Source organism: Mytilus galloprovincialis, chromosome 9, assembly GCF_965363235.1.
Source record: "Mytilus galloprovincialis chromosome 9, xbMytGall1.hap1.1, whole genome shotgun sequence".
Taxonomy (NCBI): domain Eukaryota; kingdom Metazoa; phylum Mollusca; class Bivalvia; order Mytilida; family Mytilidae; genus Mytilus; species Mytilus galloprovincialis.
Window position 1 is genome coordinate 91,952,829 of NC_134846.1, and position 26,154 is coordinate 91,978,982.

At 34.1% G+C, this 26,154-nt stretch overlaps 1 protein-coding gene across 1 annotated transcript in view; it reads left to right on the plus strand.

Moving 5' to 3' along the window:
• LOC143046368 (E3 ubiquitin-protein ligase RNF216-like) overlaps positions 1-12,249 on the plus strand; it is a 46,823-nt gene extending 34,574 nt beyond the window's left edge. Inside the window, exons 9-12 of the mRNA XM_076219495.1 lie at positions 5,727-5,859; positions 7,936-8,031; positions 11,058-11,121; positions 12,034-12,249. Of these exons, the coding sequence (XP_076075610.1) occupies positions 5,727-5,859; positions 7,936-8,031; positions 11,058-11,121; positions 12,034-12,131 (391 nt within the window). The 3' untranslated portion in view covers positions 12,132-12,249. The remainder of the gene's footprint in view (positions 1-5,726; positions 5,860-7,935; positions 8,032-11,057; positions 11,122-12,033) is intronic.
• Positions 12,250-26,154: the final 13,905 nt, after the last annotated feature.

Genomic DNA, 26,154 nt, shown 5'->3' on the forward strand with positions numbered 1-26,154 from the left:
TCCATTTTTTCCGTATTTTACTTATAAATGGACTTAGTTTTTCTGCGAGGAAACATTACATTCACTCTGTGGTTAAAGTTTTTAAAATTTTAATAACTTTCATAAACTATCCTTGATATGTACCAAACTAGGACAGAAGCTTGTTTATGATCATAAGATAGTATCAAGAAGAAAAAGTTGTGAAAATAAATTTCCTCTTTTCCGTATTTTACTTATAAATGGACTTAGTTTTTCTGCGAGGAAACATTACATTCACTCTGTGGTTAAAGTTTTTAAAATTTTAATAACTTTCATAAACTATCCTTGATATGTACCAAACTAGGACAGAAGCTTGTTTATGATCATAAGATAGTATCAAGAAGAAAATGTTGTGAAAATAAATTTCCTCTTTTCCGTATTTTACTTATAAATGGACTCAGTTTTTCTGCAAGGAAACATTACATTCACTCTGTGGTTAAAGTTTTTAAAATTTTAATAACTTTGATAAACTATCCTTGATTTGTACCAAACTTGGACAGAAGCTTGTTTATGATCATAAGATAGTATCTGACAAGAAGAAAATTTTGTAAAAATAAATTTTCACTTTTCCGTATTTTACTTATAAATGGACTTAGTTTTTTTGCCAGAAACAAAACATTCACTCTGTGGTTTAAGTTTTTAAAATTTTTATAATGTTCTTAAACTATCCTGGATTTCTACCAAACTTGGACAGAAGCTTGTTTATGATCATAAGATAGTATCAAGAAGAAAATTTTGTAAAAATAAATTTTCACTTTTCCGTATTTTACTTATAAATGGACTTAGTTTTTTTGCCAGAAACAAAACATTCACTCTGTGGTTTAAGTTTTTAAAATTTTTATAATGTTCTTAAACTATCCTGGATTTCTACCAAACTTAGACAAAAAGTTATTTCTGATCATAAGATATTATTCAGAAGTAAATTTTGTAAAAAAAAATTCACTTTTTCCGTATTTTACTTATAAATGGACTTAGTTTTTCTTCCAGTTAACATTACATACAGTCTGCAGTTAAAGTTTATAAAACATTTATTAGATTCATAAACTATCCTGGATTTTTTTACCAAACTTGGAAGCTTCTTTCAATCAAAAGACAGTATCGTGAGGGAAACTTTTATTGATGTTTTTCCTCATTTTTGTTGAGTCTGCGATTAACAGAAAAAGTAGGCGAGACACCGGGTTCCGTGGAACCCTTACGAATTTTTTGTTGTTTCATTTTGGTTTGCGTGTTCTTCAAATTACCGCATTTTGGTTTCAAACGGTTCTTTATTGTCGGAATAGTTGTCCTCAGTCTTCTATTCATTAAAAGTTGAGCTGGTGAGTCAAGATTTTCCAACGGCGTATTTCTGTATTTTAACATGGCAATATACGGATCTTTTCCGTCCTGTTTAGATTTGCTTAACATTTTCTTGACGCTTTGAACGAATCTCTCGGCTAATCCATTGGACTGTTGATAGTGTGGACTAGACACTGTGTGTGTGAATCCCCATGATTCTGCAAATTGTCGAAATTCAGCTGATACGTATTGAGATCCTGAATCACTTCGGACTTTTGTCGGTATGCCGTGTCTCGCAAAAACGGATTTCATGTGTGTTATAACGCATGACGCACGTATGTTCTCTAATTTCGCAATTTCAAAATATCTTGAGTAGTAATCTACAATGATCAAGTAATTGTTATTGTTCCAATAAAAAATATCGGTACCAACTGTCATCCACGGTAGATCCGGACATTCACTTTCTGACATCGGCTCTTTTGAGTTTGATCTTCTGCTTTCTAAGCACACACTGCATTTCGAAATAAAATCAGTAATCTGTGCATTAATTCCTGGCCAAAAGATAGAGTCTCTTGCTAATTTTCGGGTTTTTTCTATTCCCAAATGTCCTGCGTGTAGTTTGTTGAGAATATTCTTTCTCATACTCGCTGGTATAACTACCTTTTCTCCTTTTAGAATAATTCCATTTACGTTTGATAATTCATCCCGGAAATTCCAATATTCAAAAACCTCCTTGGGAACCTCATTTTTCTCATCTGGCCAGCCGTCTATTATTAGCCTGGTCTGTGTTTGTAAGGTACCATCCTTTGAAGTTTCTTCCGTTATTTGTTCAAGATTTCTATCAGACATTGATGTATTTCTTATGACCATGTTCACGAAACACTCTATATCATTTTCCACTTCATTATTTGTGTTGATCTTTATCGGCGCTCGCGATAACATGTCTGGAACTATTAAATCCTTCCCTGGTATGTACTTCAGTGAGAAGTCATATTTTTGTAACCTCAGTAACATCCTCTGTAGTCGTGGCGGAGCACACCCTAGAGATTTTCTCACGATCATCTCTAACGGTTTGTGGTCAGATTCAACATTTATGTGTTTACCATACGTGTAATCATTAAATCTTTCCAATCCAAATAGCACACCAAGTAATTCTCTTTCTATGTTGGCATATCTGCTTTCGGCATCTGTCAATGATCTTGATGCATATGCAACAGGTTTATTGTCCTGTATCAACATTGCCCCTAGACCGCATTGGGATGCATCACAACTTACAGTAACTGGTTTTGACACATCGTAGAAACTTAATACTGGATTCCTAGTTATAATGTCTTTTAGTTTCTCAAATGCTTGTTGCTGTTCATGTGTCCAAATGAATTCATTTTCTTCTTTTAACAGCTTTCTGATAGGCTCTGTAACTGCTGACATATTCGGAACAAACTTTGCTAAATAATTAATTGTCCCTAGTAGTCGTTGTATTCCTTTTTTGTCTGTTGGAGCCGGCATTTCTTTGATAGCCCGTATTTTTTCCTGATCGGGTCTTACTCCATCTGCGCTTAGGGTATGTCCTATGTACGTCACCTCTTTTACTCGAAACTTGCATTTTTCGGCATTTAACGTAAGTCCAACCTCTTGACATCTGTTAAGAACTGAGCGAAGTCTATCATCGTGTTCCTTTCGCGTTGTTCCCCACACTAGAATATCGTCGATATCAGTTTCAACTCCTTTTAAGTTTTCAAACAATTGTGACACTCGTTTTTGAAATACTTCTTGTGCCGATTTAATTCCAAAAGGCATTCGTAAGAAGCAATACCTCCCAAATGGAGAGTTAAACGTAGTAAGGAGCTGGCTCTCTTTATCCATGCGTAACTGCCAATATCCACTATTACAGTCTAGTTTACTTAGATATTTAGCACCTGTCAGTCGTGTGGTTATGTCCTCTATTGTTGGTAGCGCAAAATGTTCTCTTTTTATCGCTTTATTCAAATTTCTTGGATCTAAACAAATCCTCAACTTTCCTGTTTTCGGCTTTTCTACAACAACCAACGAATTCACCCAGTCTGTCGGTTCGTCGACCTTTCGGATTACTTCTTTGTCTTCCATTTCTTTTAATGTACCTTTGAGCTTTTCTCGAAGCGCGGCGGGTATCTTTCTCGGCGGGTTTATTACAGGATTGACGCTTGAGTCTATTTTGATATGGTACGGTTTTTCTAGACATCCTAAGCCTGTAAAGACTTTCGGAAACGATTTGACAGGATCGTCAACGTCTGCTTGTACCGTCATAATAACATGAATAAGACCTAACTCATTTGACGCCTTGAATCCTAATAGCGGAGATTGATTTGTGTCCGTCACAAAGAATTCACAGTTTTTGTCTTTTAAATACAACGAACATTTTCCTATAACTTTGAGTTTATCTCCTGAATAGCTAGTAAGAGAAGTGGAAGTTTTGCTTAATTTGACGTTTGACAATTTCTTGTAAATTGAAAGCGGTAAGATGTTGACTTGAGCACCAGTATCGATTTTAAATTGTACTGTCTTACCTTGCAATTTGAATGATGTAAAGCAAGCATTTTCTTTGATTTCCGTTTTTCTATTTACTGCTCCTACGAAGTAATTTTCACCGTCCGATTCGCATGAAGAATATTCATCTAATCCGTGAACACTTTTCGAAAACTTTGATTTACAGAACTTCTGATAGTGATTCGTTTTTTTGCATTTATGGCACTTTTTACCGTATGCAGGACAGTTTCTTTTCTCGTGAGTTGTTCCGCACTTTCCACAACTGAAACTCGACCCTCGCTTCTCGTGATCTCGTCTGCTCGGACCTATCTTTGAGTAGCCTTCATTGCGGTTATTTCTTTGGTTTTGAGTTTTCCTCCTCAAAGCGTGTACTTGTTCTTCCTCATTCAACGTTTTCATCTGTTTTCGAGATTCTTCGTCGGCGCGACAAATACCAACAGCTTTGTCCAGTGTCAACCCATCCTCTCGAAGTAAACGTTCTTTTACTCTGGAAGAGTTCGTACCACAAGCTATTCTATCACGAATGAGTCCATCTTTTAAGTGTTCAAATTCGCAGTTTTTTGCAATTAACTTCAGGTCTGTTAAATACTGATCAATACTTTCGCTCGAATTTTGAACGCGTGTATTAAAACGATGTCTAATTACCGTTACATTCTTCTTCGGGATGCAATAGTCCTCGAATTTTTTCAACAGTACTGGAAGTTTGTCAGCCTCATGTTCACCGAAATTGAAAGTATTATAAATTTCTCGGCCGTCTAATCCGATAACATATAAAACAGCTCTGCACTGTTCCTTTTCCGTTTTTTCACTCATAGCTACTTCTAGGTATAAGCTCATTGTTTGTTTCCACCTTTTCCATTTCTCGGATAGGTTGTCTTCATGAGAAAAATCCATTTCTGGTGGTTGCTTAAAATGACCATCCATTTTTTCTTTTATCTTTTCCCCACCAAACAAGCATTTGCTATTCTAACTTTTGTAAAGTCGTTTTCACATCCGACACCATGTTATGTTACCATTGTCAGAGGCCAATTGAGTTAATCCATATAATTAATACATGTTTATTATAAGACTACATGATATAGAACTGCATGTTATAAAACCCCAGTGTCTTATATATAGATAAAGTCAATGAACTTTAAGCACGTGTAACTATTATAATGTCACTCAAGATAAGATAGGCGGAGTCTCTATAAACGTAAACATTGACCAGATGATATAGCAATATCATTACAAACTCATTTAAAAATTTCATTCTAATACGTTTTTTTCTTTCTTTTTTTGTTAATATTTGTACTTTTTCCACAGTTCTGCAAAAATTATTTGAATGTAAGTTTTTCAAAACATAACAATGTACTTATACCAATAATAACCATGTTTGTTAAATTTATTTTCATGCTCACTCTGTAATAGGACTAAATTATGTATGTAAACTAATGGTATTAACTCCTTATCTTCAATATTGACTAAGTAAAAAGTCCTTTTATATTTAGATTTTTCTGTTATCTTTTTTTGACCAAAGGTTTCATAAATGTTTATAAGCATAAGGCTTTTCTTGATTTGTAAATTTTTTTCTGTGTTTTGTAGTGAAGAGAAGATGACTGAAGCTAAGATAAGAACATGTCATAAATGTAAAGCAAAGTTCACTAAATCAGATGGCTGCAATAAAATGACATGTCGATGTGGAGCAAAAATGTGTTATATTTGTTAAATTTATTTTCATGCTCACTCTGTAATAGGACTAAATTATGTATGTAAACTAATGGTATTAACTCCTTATCTTCAATATTGACTAAGTAAAAAGTCCTTTTATATTTAGATTTTTCTGTTATCTTTTTTTGACCAAAGGTTTCATAAATGTTTATAAGCATAAGGCTTTTCTTGATTTGTAAATTTTTTTCTGTGTTTTGTAGTGAAGAGAAGATGACTGAAGCTAAGATAAGAACATGTCATAAATGTAAAGCAAAGTTCACTAAATCAGATGGCTGCAATAAAATGACATGTCGATGTGGAGCAAAAATGTGTTATATTTGTAGGAAGCCAAATGTAAGTTTACAGTACACAGCTACTTTTCCATAGGTACTATTTCTGTACTAAAAAAATGTAGTACTAGAAATTTACTTTTAATATTTAGTACTATTTCTTTACTTTAAAACTATTGTAATATTTAGGTACTTGTAATTTACAGTACTTGATTTGTACTAAATTTTTTGGTACAGAAATAATACAATATTTAATGTTTGAAAATAATAACTGTAAGAGATTGGAAATAGAAAAACTTTCAAAATGCTGAAAATGTAACGGTAGCAACCAAAAATTGGTAGTACCTAAATTTCAAGTACAAATAAAGTACTGTAAAATACTGGTACCTAAATATTACAATAACTTTAGAGTAACAAAATAGTACTGAATTTTAAAAGTAAATTTCCAGTACTACAAATTTTTAGTACAGAAATAGTACCTATGCAAAAGTAGCTGTGTACTTGTTTTGTTAAGTCCTATCTTCTTAAGTTACAGGAGTTTTATTCTGATGAAGCAATATTACGCATGCTACTGCCCTTGGAAAACATAAGACGTCTAAGAGAGATAAAATACCTTGATTCTTCGAAGTTTACCAGAGAGGAAACATTGTTTCTTCGGCATGTTCAAGGGAAGGTTTGGCGCTCAATCATAGAAATATTCTCATATTTAAGTAAATCAAAAGTTAAACATTAGATTTCCAAATACTTGTGCATCATCTCTCTTTCCTTGCTCAAAATCAAATGTTTGTTATGTAATTAATTATGGCATCATGCTTTGATCAAACTTTAAATGCATGTAATTGCAGCACAGTAACATAGAATAAGTTGTTGAAACAAACATTAGGAATAGCGCCTATGGAGTCATATTGTGTAGTACCATATAATAATAATATAAAAGTATTAAAGGAGATGTGGTATGATTTCCAATATGACAACTATCTACCAAAGTTTAAATGAATTGCATATTTAAGAAATAATTCATGGGGGCTTGAACATATCGTGATTTTACCATGGGTTGTCCCTTTATGACAAATATTTTACCCTGAGCGATAGCTAGATATCTAGATATATTCAAGCCCCCATGAATTATTTCGATTTTAGATCGAAGCGCTCTAGGTGGAGGCAAATATTTGCTGTTCCCATAAATTAACGCACTTTTAGATTGGCGTAAAGGAACGGAGCAAACAGAATTAGTGACAAGCTCAAACTATTTACAATAATGTATTTAGATAGATTTGGATGAATTTTAATGATAATTTACTTATATGTCTTCTATGTATAAAAAATGGGCTTATACCACCATTTTAGCATCATTTGTTTACGTTTCCTTGTTGTGATCATTTTCGATATCAGAAGCGTGTATTTTCCCGTAAAAATGCTTAAATTATCACGTCATCATTCTATGACGTCGGGTACTTCATTCATAAAAAAACATATGACATGGGAGTACGATCGGAACAGCCAATGCAATATATTCATATTTTACCAAGGGTGTGTACTCAAAGGGTTTGAAGGACGTCATGTTAGAATAGCAATTATAGACTACTTTATATTGTATATATAGGATCATGTGAACATTAAAGTATGACAATGTTCCTAATCAAAGACAACAATATTTGTATTATCCAATTATGGTTTGACATTCACAAAATGCTCCTGCACAACTTATGATCAATTAAAAGATGATGTACTACATTTTATATCAGATGATTAAATTTAAAAATTGTTCTTCTCTTTTGGCAATCTGCATGTTGGGTGATTGAACAATGTCCTTCACTCTTAACATCACTGATTTTACCTGTGTATTCATTTATTTTTAGTGGGAATCAATTATTGTGTATCGAGGAAAACTTTAATTTTCGTGGATATTGAATTTTGTGGTTTTGGCAAAATCTGCATATATTCCTTTAGAAATTTGTAATTGTGTTCAGAATTTACATTTGCGCTTCTCCTGTACAAACGAAATACACAATAATTGGTATACATGTACAAAGAATATTAATGAATCCACAGTAGTCTTTCAGATTATAAAATATGTTCACCATTTTAATAGACTTTTCGTTATATATCTATGTATATGATTATTGATATTTTCTTTCAGATTGATTATGACCATTTCTGTCGCCACTTTAGAGATCCAAACAAAGGCAAAAATTGTACTGAATGTACATCTTGCTCTTTGTGGTCAAATCCCGAAGTAAGTAATTTTACATCATGTTCTTTGTGGTCAAATCCTGAGGTAAGTAAATGTACATCATGTTCCTTGTGGTCAAATCCTGAGGTAAGTAAATATACATCATGCTCTTTGTGGTCGAATCCTGTGGTAAGTAAATGTACATCATGTTCTTTGTGGTCAAATCCAGAGGTAGTTCAATGTATAACATGTTATTTGTGGTCAAATCCTGAAGTAAGTAATGTACATCATGTTCCTTGTGGTCAAATCCTGAGGTAAGTAAATATACATCATGCTCTTTGTGGTCAAATCCTGTGGTAAGTAAATGTACATCATGTTCTTTGTGGTCAAATCCAGAGGTAGTTCAATGTATAACATGTTATTTGTGGTCAAATCCTGAGGTAAGTCAATGTACACCATGTTCTTTGTGGTCAAATCCTGAGGTAGGTCAAGGTACATCATGTTCTCTGTGGTCAAATCCTGAGGTAAGTCAAGGTACATCATGTTCTTTGTGGTCAAATCCTGTGGTAAGTAAATGTACATCATGTTCTTTGTGGTCAAATCCCGAAGTAAGTCAAGGTACATCATGTTCTTTGTGGTCAAATCCTGTGGTAAGTAAATGTACATCATGTTCTTTGTGGTCAAATCCCGAGGTAAGTAAATGTACATCATGATCTTTGTGGTCAAATCCTGTGGTAAGTAAATGTACATCATGTTCTTTGTGGTCAAATCCTGAGATAAGTCAATGTACATCATGTTCTTTGTGGTCAAATCCTGTGGTAAGTAAATGTACATCATGTTCTTTGTGGTCAAATCCTGAGGTAAGTCAATGTACATCATGTTCTTTGTGGTCAAATCCTGAGATAAGTCAATGTACATCATGTTCTTTGTGGTCAAATCCTGTGGTAAGTCAATGTACATCAAGTTCTTTGTGGTCAAATCCTGAGGTAGGTCAAGGTACATCATGTTCTCTGTGGTCAAATCCTGAGGTAAGTCAAGGTACATCATGTTCTTTGTGGTCAAATCCTGTGGTAAGTAAATGTACATCATGTTCTTTGTGGTCAAATCCCGAAGTAAGTCAAGGTACATCATGTTCTTTGTGGTCAAATCCTGAGGTAGGTCAAGGTACATCATGTTCTCTGTGGTCAAATCCTGAGGTAAGTAAATGTACATCATGTTCTTTGTGGTCAAATCCTGTGGTAAGTAAATGTACATCATGTTCTTTGTGGTCAAATCCCGAAGTAAGTCAAGGTACATCATGTTCTTTGTGGTCAAATCCTGTGGTAAGTAAATGTACATCATGTTCTTTGTGGTCAAATCCCGAGGTAAGTAAATGTACATCATGTTCTTTGTGGTCAAATCCTGAGGTAAGTCAATGTACATCATGTTCTTTGTGGTCAAATCCTGAGATAAGTCAATGTACATCATGTTCTTTGTGGTCAAATCCTGAGGTAAGTCAATGTACATCAAGTTCTTTGTGGTCAAATCCTGAGATAAGTCAATGTACATCATGTTCTTTGTGGTCAAATCCTGTGGTAAGTAAATGTACATCATGTTCTTTGTGGTCAAATCCTGAGGTAAGTAAATGTACATCATGTTCTTTGTGGTCAAATCCTGAGGTAAGTAAATGTACATGATTCATCATGTTCTTTATGGTCAAATCCTGAGGTAGGTCAATGTACATCACTTTCTGTATAATCAAATCCTTAATTTTGTGTATACTCAAATCCTTAATTTTGTGTATACTCAAAACTATTATTATAATGCACATGAATACTTCCCTCATTTCATTTCATTTCATTTCATATTGAGGAACCTGTATTCAGAGACCACCTGTATTTAGAGACCACTTTTGCCTTCTCCTTTGAGTGGTTTCTCAATACAGGTTTGACTGTAATTGTCATTATCTCAGTATTAGGTATTTTTGTATATTGGAATGCAGGAAATGTATTAAAGTTAGATATTTATTTTAGCTGTTATTGAGATAAATGTGCTTTTTATGCCCCACCTACAATAGTAGAGGGGCATTATGTTTTCTGGTCTGTGCGTCCGTTTGTTCGTTCGTTCGTCCTTCTGTCCCACTTCAGGTTTAATCTTTAGGTCAAGGTAGTTTTTGATGAAGCTGAAGTCCAATCAACATGAAACTAAGTATACTTGTTGCTTATGATAGAATCTTTCTAATTTTAAAGCCAAATTAGACTTTTGACGCCAATTTCACGGTCAACTGAACATAGAAAATGAACATGGGAGTTTCAGGTTAAAGTTTTTGGTCAAGGTAGTTTTTGATGAAGTTGAAGTCCAGTCAACTTGAAACTTAGTACACATGTTCCCTATGGTATGACCTTTATAATTTTAATGCCAAATTAGATTTTTTACCCAATTTCACGGTCCATTGAACATGGAAAATGATAGTGCGAGTGGGGCATCTGTGTACTTTGGACACATTCTTGTTTATGTCTCTTTCTGGAAATTATCAGCACAATTATTATTAATATTCATATAAAATATGTGCTACACATTTGAAGATTACCCTTAACATTCTTGCCAGAATGAGTGAGTTTCTAATAAAAAAAATATGTAGACTAGTCTGACAACTGTCTTCAATTAAAATATCAAAATAATTTGTGTTAATATTTCAAAATTCTTCATCTTTGGTAGTCAAATGGAAATTTTACAGTGAGACTATGGAAATGAAGATAACAAAATGATACCATAATTGAAAGAACAAATTTATGGTCAGAAAAATGCCAGACCCCAACTCATATAAGAGGGACGAAAGATACCAAAGGGAGAGTCAAACTCATAAATCGAAAACAAACTGACAACACCATGGCTAAAAATGAAAAAGACAAACAGACAAACAGTAGTACACATGACACAACATAGAAAACTATATTTACTATATATTACCATTGTCAATGTCTTAGTTTGTGTTTTGCTTGGTCATTTAATTCCATTTGTACTGTGAAAGAAGTGGGATGTATTATTTTGAAATGTCTTTCAGTTCTTCTCTCAGTGGATGATTGTTTTTTTTTGTGTTTTTTTTTTAGCAAGATGACGAAAGAGCTGTATCGGAAATAAGAAAAGAAGCTGAAGAAGTCAGGAAAACTATGGGTAAGTTGTTACTTAAATGATCCAACCTCTATTCAATGCTTCCTCTGATTTTCTATAAACTTAAATGGAAACTTTTGTTGGAAGAGTAATCATTATTATCCATGGACACATTTCTGTGAAAGTACAGTGAATTAACTAATATGTTGAGTTTTTTGTCATTTTAGTGTTTCTCAATGAAAATATTTGTTTGAAGTCTCAATAATGTGTGGAATATTCTGAAAATTTCTTGGATTATTTTGTGAAATAGTTTTATTTTGATATTAATTTGTGCAGGAGAGAATTATTGCTGAATTCCTTGTGAGTTTTTGTCATCACTTGGCGTCTGTCTTCGTCTGTAAACTTACACAAATCTTCTCCTCTGAACTACTGAAACAAATTTAACCAAACTTGGCAATAATCATCATTAGGGTATGTAGTTGTAAAAATGTGTCTGATGACCTCACCTGCCAACCAACATGGACGACATGGCTAACAATTGAACAATTTGGTGAAATATAAGTGTTGTCTATTGTCTTGGCCAAATTAAACCAAACTTTGTCTCAATCAATATTCGGTTATCTTATACTATTTATTATTATTTAAACCTTATTTTACATAATTTCAACCCACAGTAGATACAGGTGAGCGACACAGGCTCTTGAGAGCCTCTAGTTTTCTTTAAATCTTTTTCTTTCATTTTAAATAAGAATATTGCCTGAAAATTCACTGTTCATTTAAATGCAACCATCTAGATCATTAAACTTTATAAGTAACACAGCCAAGATTTACTGCCCAATATAAGGTCTAGCTACAAAAATAACCAGATATAAGATATTTCACGTAAGAAGTTAGTTTTGTCACTGCATCCAATGCTATAAAGTACAATATATAAATTCTGTAAGATATACTTATACTTGTTTTTCTATTATGTAGGATATAATGATGACAAGTTGATTGGTGCTCCAGATGAACCTCCAAGTAAAAAACCCAGAATAGTGCCTCCTGGAAACCCTCGTGCTCAAGTTGTGTAATCTTGGATATAAACCCAGAATAATGCCTCCTGGGCACCGTTGAGCTCAAGTTGTGCAATATTGAATAAAGACCTAGAAAAGTGCCACATGGGCACCCTTGGACTCCAGTGGTGTAATATTGGATAAAATCCCAGAATATTGCCTCCTGGGCACCTTTGTGCTCAAGTTGTGTAATATTGGATAAGAAACCAAAATCCAGACTTCTTGGCACCCTTCAGGCTCGTATTGTGTAATATTGGATGTTCATTCTACCAATTATCAGGACAAGTTATGCAAAGCGCCTTATTATTTATGATCAATTCAATGAGTGATTGTTTTAAAGGAAAAAAGAGTTGGACAAGAAATTCGAAACAAAGAGGATTGTTGCTGTTTCTTGGATAAAACATTTTTTAAAGTTATGATACATGTATCAGTGAAAACCTTGTTTGACTTGTGTGACATTTTATAGTGTAAAATTTATCGCAAGCTGCTTGCAATTTTGGCATGCAAACAACATCTTTTCTTGTAAGGCAATATTAATATACGGATGGGATATGAAGATGTTTTATTTCCAATAGTGCGCTATTTTTACTGTTTATTATATTATGTATAGCTATGGTTTAATATGGTGACTGATAAAAATTAACCATAAAAACTGAAAAAGATAAACAAAAGTTAATATTATATATGACATGTATGAATTCATTCTTTTTGATTTCAAAAATATTTTCAGATTAAAATTAAACCCTTTTGTACGAATTAGTTGGTACATGTATTAGTAAATGATAAGGAAAATTTGGAACTTATGTTAAAGTGCAAGGGTAACTTTTCAACAGGGACTATTTTATATATGATTTGGTCACAGGTTACTATAGTAGAATACTGAGTGAGACATCTTTTAGGAGAGAACTCTTTTTAAATAATATATTAATCAGTTTCTATATTAAAATCTGCATGTATACCATGTTATTTGTAATGATTTTATAACTGCATTTTGTTTGATGTGAAACGCAAGACGCAGCAAAATTTTAGTGCTTAAACAAAACAGAAAGCTATTTAGTGCTAATAGTCATGATAGTTGTACACAAGTCATGTTTGTTGTGTGTTATTTTATTCCTTTAATGCTAAATGTCTTTGTTAAAAATTGTAACATGTCTCCAACATAATAATTTAAACCTATAGTGTCGTAGTAAATAACCCCCCTAGCTGTTGTAATAGTATCGTTCATGTAATCTATTTTTTTCTGTTTGTGGTCTTCTTGTACAGGTCTAAGATTATACTCGAAAGAAGGTCCCGTTTGGTATAATAGAATGTTTGTATGGCTCGTTTTTTTGGCCAAATTTACTCGTTTGTGTAATATCCCACTCGATGTCAAGTTATTAATATAAGTAATAAATTTTTTGTAATTAACGATTACATGCCTGGAGAATGACTTCAACTCTGCAATTATGGTAGAATTATATATTGTGGGATTCTTAATAGCCCAATCGATAGTATACTGCCATATTGCCATGAATTCATCGTGAAGCTGACCGTCACACAATTCGGAAGATTCTAATAAAACTGATCCGTCGTTATTTTCCTCGAATGAAAATATCATTTTTCTGGTATTTAATTTTTCCTTGGCTAATAGGTGATCTCTCAAATGTTTCTCTGTGTTTATTTGCAAGTTAACTAATTTGGATTGTAACAAGGCGTTATCTATGCAATCTCTCTTTTCTTCTTCTTCGCTACTACTGCTACTATCCTCATTACCATCATCTTCACTACTACTACTACTACTACTACTGCTACTGCCACCACTACTTCTTCTATTCCTTCTCCTTTTAGATTTCCGTTTAGATCTCTTTTTCGGTTTTTTCTTCTTCTTTTTCTTCTTTTTATTGCCACCGCCGTTTTGTATAAATTCGTCTAGTGTTGTCAACATTTCCGTTACTTTGGTTGTTAATGCACTAACTTCTGTATCATCGACATTATTACCACCACCACCACTGTTGATACCCTGACTCACTAGATTAGTAATCGTTTCGGCATGGTCTGTGATTTTTTTTTCTATTGTATCAAAGAATGTCGCGTCGTCAGGTCTTGCGTCAAGTTTGTCTTCTATTTTTTTAATAGCTTTAGAGAATGGTAAACACGTTTTATTTTTTTCAAATTCTCTCTCTAATCTAGTTAACATTTCTTCACATTTGCTGACATCGGTTACGTTCTTTATATCCGAGATTTTACGTTCTAAACTAGTTAATATTTCTGCACATTTATCTGCGTCGTAATCTCTCTTTATATCCGAGATTTTACTTTCCACACTAGTTAAGATTTCTTCACATCTACTGGTATCGTAATCGCTCCTTATATCCGATATTTTACTTTCCACACTAGTTAAGATTTCGGCACATCTGTTGGTATCGTAATCCCCCTTTATATCTGATATTTTACGGTCCAGATTAGTTAAGATTTCTTCACATTTTGTAGAATTTTTTTTGGAAGTTTCTTTACCCGTCTTGTTTTCGGAAACAAGTTTAGCCAGTTTAGTTTCAAAGCGTGCTACGATCTTTTCACATTTCTTTTCATTATTGGTTTCTACAAATTTAGCTTCCAATTGACTTATCAATTCTTTGCAGTTTCCATTATTTCTGATTTTCACGAGTTCTTGCTCGAATCGATTTACTATCGTTTCACATTTTTTATTTCCATCATTATCGACTATCTTCGCCTCAAATCGTTTTATCAGATCGTCGCAGTTTACCTTTTCAGTGGTATTATCGACGATGTTTGTAAGTTTACTATTAAATTCTTTAAAAACTTCTTTTAAATTTTCAGAAACTTGAAATGCTGTTTCTTTGTTGCGCTCCTTTTGTTGAGTGATGCTAAAATACGTATCTAAAGTTTTTTTCCATTCTTCTATATTTATATTTTTCTGTTCTGATAGGAGGATCATTCGATCCAATTTTTGTTTAATAGTGTTTGGATCATCATCAGCAGCATTTGCTTCCGTTCCCGGCGGAGGACCAATTCTGGAAACATCCCCACCATTGTTAAGCATGTTGTCTAATTTTTTTTTAAACTCAGCTAAGTGTTTATCTAGTTTTTTCTGGTAATCGGTTATATCGGGGATGCTTGAGATTAGTTTATCCATTTTTTCCTTAATTTTGTCTATTGAATCTAAAAGCGTTGCAACTGACAATTTTTTGTTAATCGCAGCGATTGCTTTGTCAAAGTCTGTAATTTTGGTCATAACGGCAGCCTGAGCGTTATTTACAACTTTTGTGACACTGGCTTGACAATCCGTCGCAACTTTTTTTAAGGTGTTCGCAATAGTTTGCGAACCGTCGTTCATACCAGTCTTGATTTTAGCGACTTGAGCCGTGAAATCGGTAACGGCGTCTACTGTTGATTTTCCCATATCATCTATTTTTCCCGAAACAGCGTTATACTGATCGTGTAAGTTTCCCACTGCCACCTGTGCTGTATTCGTTATCGATACAGCATTTTCAATTGCTTTTATGATAGTAGATTCTGCATCGTTAGTAAACTTCTGAACCAACATCATTTGGTTCTGGTTAAACTTGTCAATTTCGCCCACCATTTCCTTTGATCTAACAGCACCGGCCCAGTATAGTTCCATCATGTTATTAAATTTTTTGGTGACATCTTCAGAAATGGCCATCTGCGATGCGGTATGTAAATTATAGACCGTTTGTCTAATGGAAACCAGCTCGGTGTCAAATTTTTTAACCATTTCTGTCGTAAGGGCAGAAGTCATCTGATCCACATTAGCTGGAATGAACAACGTGTCGTTAAAAATTTGTCTGACCGCTTCATACTGCTTAATTTCGGTTTCATGCGAGGTTACCATGGTTGCCAACTTTCCGTTTATCAATTTTATTTCTTCAGTTATCGTTTCGTTAACTTTGACCGCTTGTACGGTTTCTATTCCGCGCAGATATTGTTGGATTTTAATCAGCTCACTTTCTCTCTCGTGCAGTACAGTATTCAATTCGATGATTTTTGAGTTATCGCACTGAGGTTCAATTAAAGCCACCTCCTGAGGTCGACGTAAAACCACCTGTGAAATCATGTTTTCTATTTTTTGGTCTAGCGTCTCGACCACTGTTTCATATTCTATCATAGGCTGATGAGATTGTTGAGATTGTTGAGTCTGTACAATTTGGGGATTCAAAAAGGCCATAATATTATTCATGTTTCTGTTAATCTTGGAAAATTTCTTATCGACAGACGATGTTATATTGGTGAGATCCTGCCCCCCTTTTTCTACGATCATATTCAATTTTTCTTCCGCACTTTCGCCTTGTGTTTTAAGAGCATTGCTGTAGGAATCAATCATGGTTTTCACCTGAGCGATTTGAGTGTATGTGTCTTTGACTTTTGGTGTCAGGTCCAATTCTGGAGTTTGATGTAATTCGTTAGCATTATAGGCTTTTGCACTGTTAGCGAAAATCTCTACAATCTGTTCAAGATTGGGAACATCAAATCTATTGACAATCTCCGCAATTTCCTCAGTGATCATTTTTTGTACACGCTCCGGAATGAAAGTAATCGCGTGACCTTGTAATTTATTGAAAACGTGAGTAGCAATCTTTGTACCTGTTTGTCTAGAGTGGACATCTGTATTTTCTATAACTGCACCGGTTTGTTGGTTTATTTCCTCTGTAAGTTTTTTTATTTGATTCTCCAACTGAGTGTATTTTGAAGACAATTGATTAAAATTTGCCTCATTACTAGCAAATGTTTCATAGTATTTTGAAATTTCTTCTAGTTTGTCATTAACAGTTTGGTGATAATCGTCCACTTTCATTTCCAAATTCCAGTCCAGATCATGATTGGAATCGACGGCTTGTCTTTTCCCCGCAACTCTGGTCTTAATCCCCGCCTGGATAGATGATAAAGCTGTAGCTGCACTGACAACGGGTCTCGTGTCAGGATGTTGATATTGGGGAATGGGATCATTTTCGAAGACGTCCATCGTTGTATTTTTTTAAAGAGATCCGTTTAATTTGATTGAGGACAAACGGAGTTTGATTAATAGATGATTTTAATGAATCAATGCTATTTTGACTGTCTGATTTTAGTAATATACCACTATTGCGTCCATTGAGAACGAACCAATCCTTATATAAAATCTGAACACACGGTACAACGTAGGTGAGTAAAGTGTGACGTAAACTTTTAAATGAAATTGTGACACCGTTGATTGTTACATCGTTAGAATTAATAAATAAAGAAGATATTATGTTATCCCATTTCTGCTGTAACTCGTCACGAAGAAACGCTAAACTGTTTTGATTCATGGGTTTGTGAATGTCCGTCATTCTCACGATACCATCAAATTTATAGATGGTCGGTTCGTTTTCTAACGGTACATGATTAACAAACGGTCCGTTAAGTTCGTTCCATTGCGATACGGCCAAACGATTATATTTTTCAAAAATGTCATTGCTGTGTTTGATTGCACATGCTACTTCTTTACATCTTTTTTTATTTTCCAAGTCATATTCATCCTTTATTTTTCTTTCGCGAGCCTCTTTGGCTTGCATGTGAACGTTTATATCATCGTCTGCTGGTTCAAACGGTCTACGCTTACCATCTCCAGTGGGAGGAAATTTGTGCGGAGGATCAAATTCTTTACGACTTTTATTAATTGCATCTATCTGTTTAGCGCTTTCTCTTTTATGTTCGTCCAGTTGATTTTGTAATCGGATATTTGCTTCATCATTAAGATCGTTATACCTTCTCATGATTTCATCCATTACGCGGCTATGATTAACATATCCTTCCTCTGAAATGCTCCCGTACATAGTGTTTTGTCTGTTGCAAACATCGGATACTTTAGTCATGTTAATCTGTAATAGTCGAATCTGTTCGTGTAGTGAGTCCGCCTCTTCCGAATACTTTGCTCGCATGGTATCCAGTTTGCTCTCAAACTTCTGCCTTTTTTTCTCCTCCTTTGCGGCATTATCTGCAATGCTTTTTTGTATTTTCATTAATTTTTCCTTAACTGCTTTTAACTCCTTCGCGGTCGCTTTGGTCGCCGTTTCTAAACCCTTTGTTACAACGGAATTTATTGCTTTAAGATCACTGATGACGGCTCGGGCGGCTTTTAATTTTATCAAACATGATGTCTGATTCTGAAGCGATTCTGAATACAGATCTTCGACCTTTTTAGCATTAACGTTTAACATAATGTCTAATTTGATAGCCTTTTTAAATCTGGCGAACATCTTTTTAACCAACTCGTTGTAATCTTCGTCGATTTTTAATGTGTGTGGCATGTTAGTATTAATAAATCCTCGAAGCTCTTCCACGAGTCCACTTCTATCTTCCATATCTAATTCCATATCTAATGCTGAGAATTGACCCATTGCATCCGTTTCCATTGACGATTCGAACGGTCGTTCGTGCACGGCTGTTGTAAACATTGGAAGGTTGGCATCGTGAGCATCTTCCAAAACCTTTTCAATATTCTTATATAATATTTCCATTCGCTGATTTGAGGTGCTTACATCCTTTTGCCAGGCTAAAAGTCGTTCTAATATAATGTTGTCCATTTTTGTTTCTAATGCATCGCCAATCGTTTTAATTTTTTTACCAGACTCGGTAGACGGCTTTGCGTCACTCTCGTCATCATTCGACAAGTCTTCATCGAGTTCCATTCCCAACGACTCAACGATGTCGCTGAGTGTACTCATCATTGTTTCAATTGTTGGAATTTGTTGTGTCAAGTCTTCTATTTGGGCGGCAGACATGATACCATCAGATTTTTGTGGCTCCTTTTCCAGAACACCCGCCGTTCTATCTGCAACCGTTGATATTTTACTTACTAGTTTTGACAGAGCAGACGAAGACGTACCGAAACCCCTTTTGGCCGCTGCAATTAATTCCCGTCTCAGAGTTTGATCAGAAGTATCGGCCTTTAAACGTTTTTCAAGAATCTTGGCCATTTCCTTTGATGATTGTGCTGTTAACTGGGCATGTAACCTGTCCTTTTCTGTTTGACGCTTATTAATTTCTTCTTTATACCTCAACAATAACTTTGCGTGATTTGCTTCTACTTCGAATTCATCCTTTCTTTTCCTTTCCGCATGTTCATGTATAATCTGTAGTCGTTTATATTCATTAATTTCATATTGTTGCTCATTCATCTTTCTACGCCACCTTCCTTTTTCGTAAATGTTTGCGAGTTTAATGTTATTTGCTTGAATGGCTAACGCATGTTTATCTCTTTTGATATTTTCTCCTTCGTAATCGGTTTTATCAGTAAAAATACCATCATCACAATCGTCGCCTTTTGCCTTCTTATCGCCTGATTCTTTACCTTCGGGTCTTGCTTCCAAAATCACGTATGGCTTATGCGTTAACGACAAGGCAAATTGACGTGTCAGTTCATTCAGTCTTATCTCGTCTTGTAATAACATATTAACGATTGATAATGATCCGTTGCAACCCCCTATTGCCATATGCTGATAACGATTAATGTGCAACTCTTTGTCTTGTTTAAAATCATAACCCACCAAGACGTTATTTGGCAATTGTAAAACGACAAAATCGAGAGGTTGCGGAATATAAGAATCGGGCTTGGTGTTAGTTAAAATGCTACTACACGAAATGTTATGCGCATGATCTCCGCTAGCCGACAATTTACCTTCAGGTATAAATTGTAAAGCCGTAATATAATCGATTGCAGTTCTTATTGCATTTGTTATATCACTAACGTTTATATTTTTAATGATCATGTCGTGCATTCTTTCGACAAAACCGTCTAATACTCTATCGTTAAATGCTCGAAACGACTCTCCGTCTTCCACCACGTAAAATTCCGATTCGTCGCTGGCTAGTTGATTAGCAAAACAGGTCGTCAGTTCATCATCGTTCACGTCGAGAATGGCACCTATTAGTAGCACCTGTTCCAACCTTAGATCATTCTTTTCTTTCAAGAATTTGGCATTGAATCCCGACCAGAAAACGTCTGCGTGATCCTTTGATCTAGTAGTATATTGACTGTACGTGTAAGGTTTGTTCGCCAGTAGATTGAGAGCGTTTAAACTAATTTCTGTCGGATAAACGATTTTTGATGCAATAAATTTGTCAAACAATTCCTTTTGCTCTTTTCGGTGAGGTAGCGACCGACTCCATTCCTTTTTAACAGTTGTTTTAGTTACCGAACTCATCCATTTGTCGATTTTTGTAATGTCATCTTTTGATAGGTGTGCGTCCATGTATTTGTCCCGTTTCTTCAACTCTTCGATAAAATTTAAATGTAATAATTGTTCTGTGTGTTCTATGCGATTTTTGGTATCTTGTAAAGACTCTGGATTGTTTAATTTAAAAATTTTATTTTTCTGTTCCCTTGCATCTTCTTCCAATTCCGATTCTAATTTACGTTTTAAATTCCCATGGTTTGGAACCCCTTGATTTTCCCATACTTGCTGTTGTAAAGCCTCAGCATAACTATCTGTAGTGAAACTCATTTTTTTGGAAGATAAAAAAAAGTGAACAATTATGAAAAAATATATTGTGTTTAATATCATAAAATTAACAATCGTGGGTCAGTAAATTCATCAGTCTGTTTCTTACTCTTCCTCTTCCTCTTATTATTATTCGTGGGAGTTGAAATGTTCACACTTTGTCTTTTACTCATTATGTCAACAACCTTTTTCCATTCGCTACTAAATGATTGCAGTTGCGTTTGAACCACTTTTTTCCTTTTCTTGGGTAAACTTGATGAAGAAGGTTGTTCGCTGTCATCTAATTGTCTCTTACGGGAAGCTATTGGTGCAAAGTTTAACAATGTCTGTTTTATCGTGTCGGTTGGTGCTATATCATCAGTTGTAAAATTTATATCGCTAGGTAACAGGGCATATTTCCTTTTGATTCGAGACAGACACTCCTTTGTTACATCACGAATAGCATTATCAAACGATTGACGTTTTGATCCTGGTTTGATATAGGTTTTGGATGGTTAGTGTTCACTTATTTCATATGGACAGGATTATTCCATATTTTTTACGTAACATTCTGGTGGAACAGATATACTCAATGCGTTATTGAAGACAGACAATGTTTTTTCTTACGTTGGTTCGAATATGCTTGGAGCGCATCAGTCATGATGTTTATGATTTCATATTTTCTAGGAATAACAAACATTTTTGTTTTATGTTTTGTGTGTTTAATTTTTTATTTCATAATAGCCTTACCGTTTATTGTCAACAAAAATGGAACGTTACAAGATTATGTTATAGCAGGTGTGACATACATTGTTTTATGGGCATTCCTGTTCGCAATATTTTTTTGTCAGAATCAAGATTGGCTTGATCGAGTTCCAGGGTTTGTTTATGCTATTATTTTTATAGAGTTTGTCTTGTACAATGTGTTTCCAATCATATTCGTAATTGAAAGATGGAGGATAAAGAATGATATGGATTTAATCCTGACGGAATCGTTGTATAATTTATTCTCAGCACTCTCTAAATTATTATTGGGAATAATATTAGGTTTCTTTGTTTTTATGTAAAATTTGATAAATAAAAAAATAATAATATTATAAATTTTGATTCTTTTTATTATATTATCACATACAACACAATTTCACACATATAAACTAACAATGTTATATAGTAAGCACTGTAATGTTCAGTTATTTCTTCTTTTATCACATATAAACTAACAAATGTTATATAGCACTGTAATGTTCAGTTATTTCTTCTTTTATCACTATAAGTCTTTCTTTCTTTTTCTTCATTCCTTTCCAAAGAATACATTATAACAATAGAAGATTCTTATCATGATGCGCATCAATCTTTGCAACAGATTCTTCTGTTTTGTAATCTTTCGTTTCTTCTAAAAACTCATCAGGCTGTTTCGTTTCGTCAGATTTGATGACGTCCTCAGATTGAGACAATTTATTCCTTAAAGGTATATTTTGATCCATGATTGTAACGTCTTTGAAGCAAAAACAAATTTTAGAATGCGTATGTGTGTTAATTTAGAAATACATGACCCTTTTTATACTTTTTTTTACACGAAACAATATTATAAACATGAAACAATTTTATTGTTTAAACAATTTTATTATTTCGATTTTTATGATTTGATTTTTTTTTATTATATATTACATTATTTCTTATTTTTTAAATGTCATTTAAAAAAATGTCTCAGGAAGAAACAGAATATTTAATTTTTCTTGCTTGCATTGCATGGATAATACTAGGTTTAATGTCTTTACTGCACACGGCATAATTTATGAACGAATGGATTAAATACGCGAATCCCATACAGGATGCGTATTATGAAAATAACGAAAATGTACATAACAAATATGATTTATTCGAGTTAAACAATAGCGACGGATTTTTAAGAACGAATTATATTATTCCGGAAGATTGCGACAGAAAGGAAGATTATAAAATTAACGATGGAGAGGTAATTGAAGTAATTGAACTGAAATTTGATGATGAAATTATATCTAGAATAGATAGCAGTTGCAATAGTCCAGAATTACATTACGACAGCGATGATGGGTCACCATGGTATCATTACGAATCTAACGATGGTTCCCAATACAGATGGTACGCTCATGTGAGCGACGACGAAGACGAATTATCATTAGAAGAACTAGACAATAATAATGATATTAATGTACAAAATTTAAATATTGTTTAATTAATTATGTCGGCCAAAATTTGTAAATACACGAATCGTATCAATTGCTTGTGTAATAAATGCGTAATTGAACACGCAGAATACTATTTGTCGATTTCTTTTAATTATTTTTCCGAATGGAAATGTCCTAGAACAAAGGACTGTTATTTTGACAAATGTGCTCTGTGCAAAAAAATGTTTGAGTTTATAGACGAAGAAAAAAAACCCATATAAAATTGTTATCTTTATTTTTTAAGCAAACAATTTTATTGTTATATAATATTTTTCTGTATAAAAATCAGTGACATTTTTACTTTTTACCACATCCTAAAGAAATTTTCACAATGTGTGACGTTAGAAGAGTACGGGCGATAACCAAAACTTTTACAGTGAAAAACACTATTGAAGAACTACACGCATTACAAGAAACGATTAAAAAGGACACGGATACTACGCTTGCTATATATAAGGACATAACTAGGAAAAAATTGGATCTTAAAATTAAACTTTTGGCGGCAAGAAATGCATCTGAAATAATTGACATTCAATCAAAGGAAGGAAAGCATTTATCTGATTCGAACGGAATTGAAACAGTTTTTCTTTTGAAATGGTTAAACAAATATAAACCGGGTAACTATTATGAATATAAAAGAAGACGTGACTTTGAGAGCGGAATATTAGACATTCGTTTCAAAGATGGCGTTCATATCGTTGTAAGATACGATCCGAAACTGATACAATATTCCGACGAGGATTCATGGGAATATGATTGTATAGATGTAACCGTTAAGGTTAAATCGAAAAGGAGGATATCATCGGAACAAATAAAGGCTGTGTTGAAGATTATCAAAAACCGGGTTCTAGTCTACCATATAGAGGGAATCTATTGCGTAAACGATGATATGTGTATTTCGAAAACGTTGTTTAATGATCTTATAAAAAGGACACGCCTGTCTTTGGAGATCAGTATGACCGTGGATTGTCCTACCGAACTGTGCAACGAGCCGGCCGACTACAGTCCCTGTACGAGCAGCTGCGACGAAGAAGAAGGAGAAGGAGAAGATGAAGACGACGCCGACGAGGATGATGACGAGAATTCAGAAAAGGAAGCTGATGCGAAAAAAGAAGAAGCTGGCGGAGGCCATGGAGGCCATGCAGCGGGAGCAGGAGCAGCAGAAGTAGAAGTAGAAGCAGTAGCAGAAGAAAAGGAATATTCGGATGACGAAGAAGACTCGTGTCATTGTATTTGCGAAGACGAAGACTACGTGGACGAGGATCCAGACATCGTCTACTAAAAAAAAAAACAAACACTTTTTTTTGTATATAAGATATAATATATTATGTTATGTGTGGCGCTTGTGTAATGTGTAATAATAATAATAATAAAATATATAATTTTACAACATTTATTTTTTTATTTTTTTAAAAATAAAAACAACAACAGCAAACAAAAAAACAAACAAACAATGCCACCTTTCCAACAATCCAAAAAAAATGCAAGTATAAAAATCTACATTGTTCGCATGTAAGGTGGTGATGGCGATGATGATGATGATGCAGCATCATCTTCTGATCGTCGATGTCGTCGTCTCATCACCATGGTCTTTCTTTTAACGATGTGAACCCGTCTCAGGTTGGGAGACTCTCTGTGTCTGTTCAGTTCACACATGGGACCTCCCCAATTCAACGGACAGAAGCAACGACAGTACCCGAAGATGGATCTGGGCATGATGAGAGTTCCTCCGTGCAGACAGCTGTGAGTGTTATAACATCTCATACCTTCCGGTATGGACATGGCAAGACCGCTCGATGCTAATGATAATACAACCAAGAGCGTCGTCGTTAAAATCATCATATTAGACGTCATTATTATTATTATTATTATTATTATTATTCTCAAAATTCAAAAAGGAGAATGGGGGGAGGATGAGATAAATTAATAAAACAAAAACTATATAATAATAATGTTACAAATATGACTCATGTCCAAAAAAAATCATCGGACGTGGGTCGTATTTGTAATTTTACTATATATACATAACTGGTTATTTTTAACTTATCATAATTTTACTATATATAACTCATAAATCAATCAATCAATCATGTATAGTATTGTAAAATCATCGAGCGTGGGTCGTATTTGTAATTTTACTATATATACATAACTGGTTATTTTTTAACTTATCATAACTATAAATCATGTATAGTATTGTAAAATCATCGGGCGTGGGTCGTATTTGTAATTTTACTATATATACATAACTGGTTTATTTTTAAATGAATCATCGGACGTGGGTCGTATTTGTAATTCTAACATCATCACCATCATCTGTCAAGGGTTGTATTTTGTCAGCTTGTTTTTTTTTAAGTAACTTAAGCATCGAATGAAAAAAGTTACTTAAAAAAAAACCCCAATCAATCAAACAAAGCCGCCGAACGTTTTGAGTCTTCAGATTAACAAAAGAAGATGATAAATTAAAATTTTACTATATTTTTTATTAAGGAAAAACCATACACACACATACACATTGCAAAGAATTAAACACATTTTACAATAATAGATACCTCAACATGATATTAAAAAAATACAATCCTTTCACGCCTCACACACTGTCATTTATTACCCTTGAAAAGGGGATACCATTGAGAGAGAGAAACTCACACACGTCCATTCGCACAAAATTTTTTAAAATGAATGACAATTAAAATTTTTTATTTTCCTTTTATACTCCCGGAAAAATAAAAACTCCTACGCAATAAATTTTTGATGAAACAATTTTATTGTTTGGTCTAATTTTTGATGAAACAATAAAATGTCTTGAAACAATAAAATATAAACTCTCTTACACACACACACTCACAACCCGTGTACCGAACTTGTTGTAAGGATTAAAAAAACATACAATTTACATACAATTACAACAACATTTTACAGACAAGTCACAGACGGATCGTCTTCGTCGGGTCTCGGACGAAATGGGGGTAATTGTTTTTTTTTATCAATGTTCAATATTTTCTTCTCTGCAACAATGTTCGGTGGAACTGTCTTTGCCACCTGTGCCATGGCCACGGGTACGATGGCGTCCGGTGAGATGGCGGGAGGACCGTACGTCGTTGGATCGTCTAACGATATTCCATTGAGTGCCGCTATGCTCTCGAGCCGTTTGACCTTTCCATGCAAGACGGACATGTTTTGACACAACTGTTTGTTAGATTTCCAGAGGGTGTCGTGGACCTTCAAATTTGCCGTTTTCATTTTAGCAATTTGTTTAATTAACATAAAAACGGCATTCTCCGCAGATTCCACCCTTTTTTTATACCAATCATTATTATTATCACCATCATCATCCGTTGGTTGATCGATTACGATGACTTCTTCTTCTTCTTC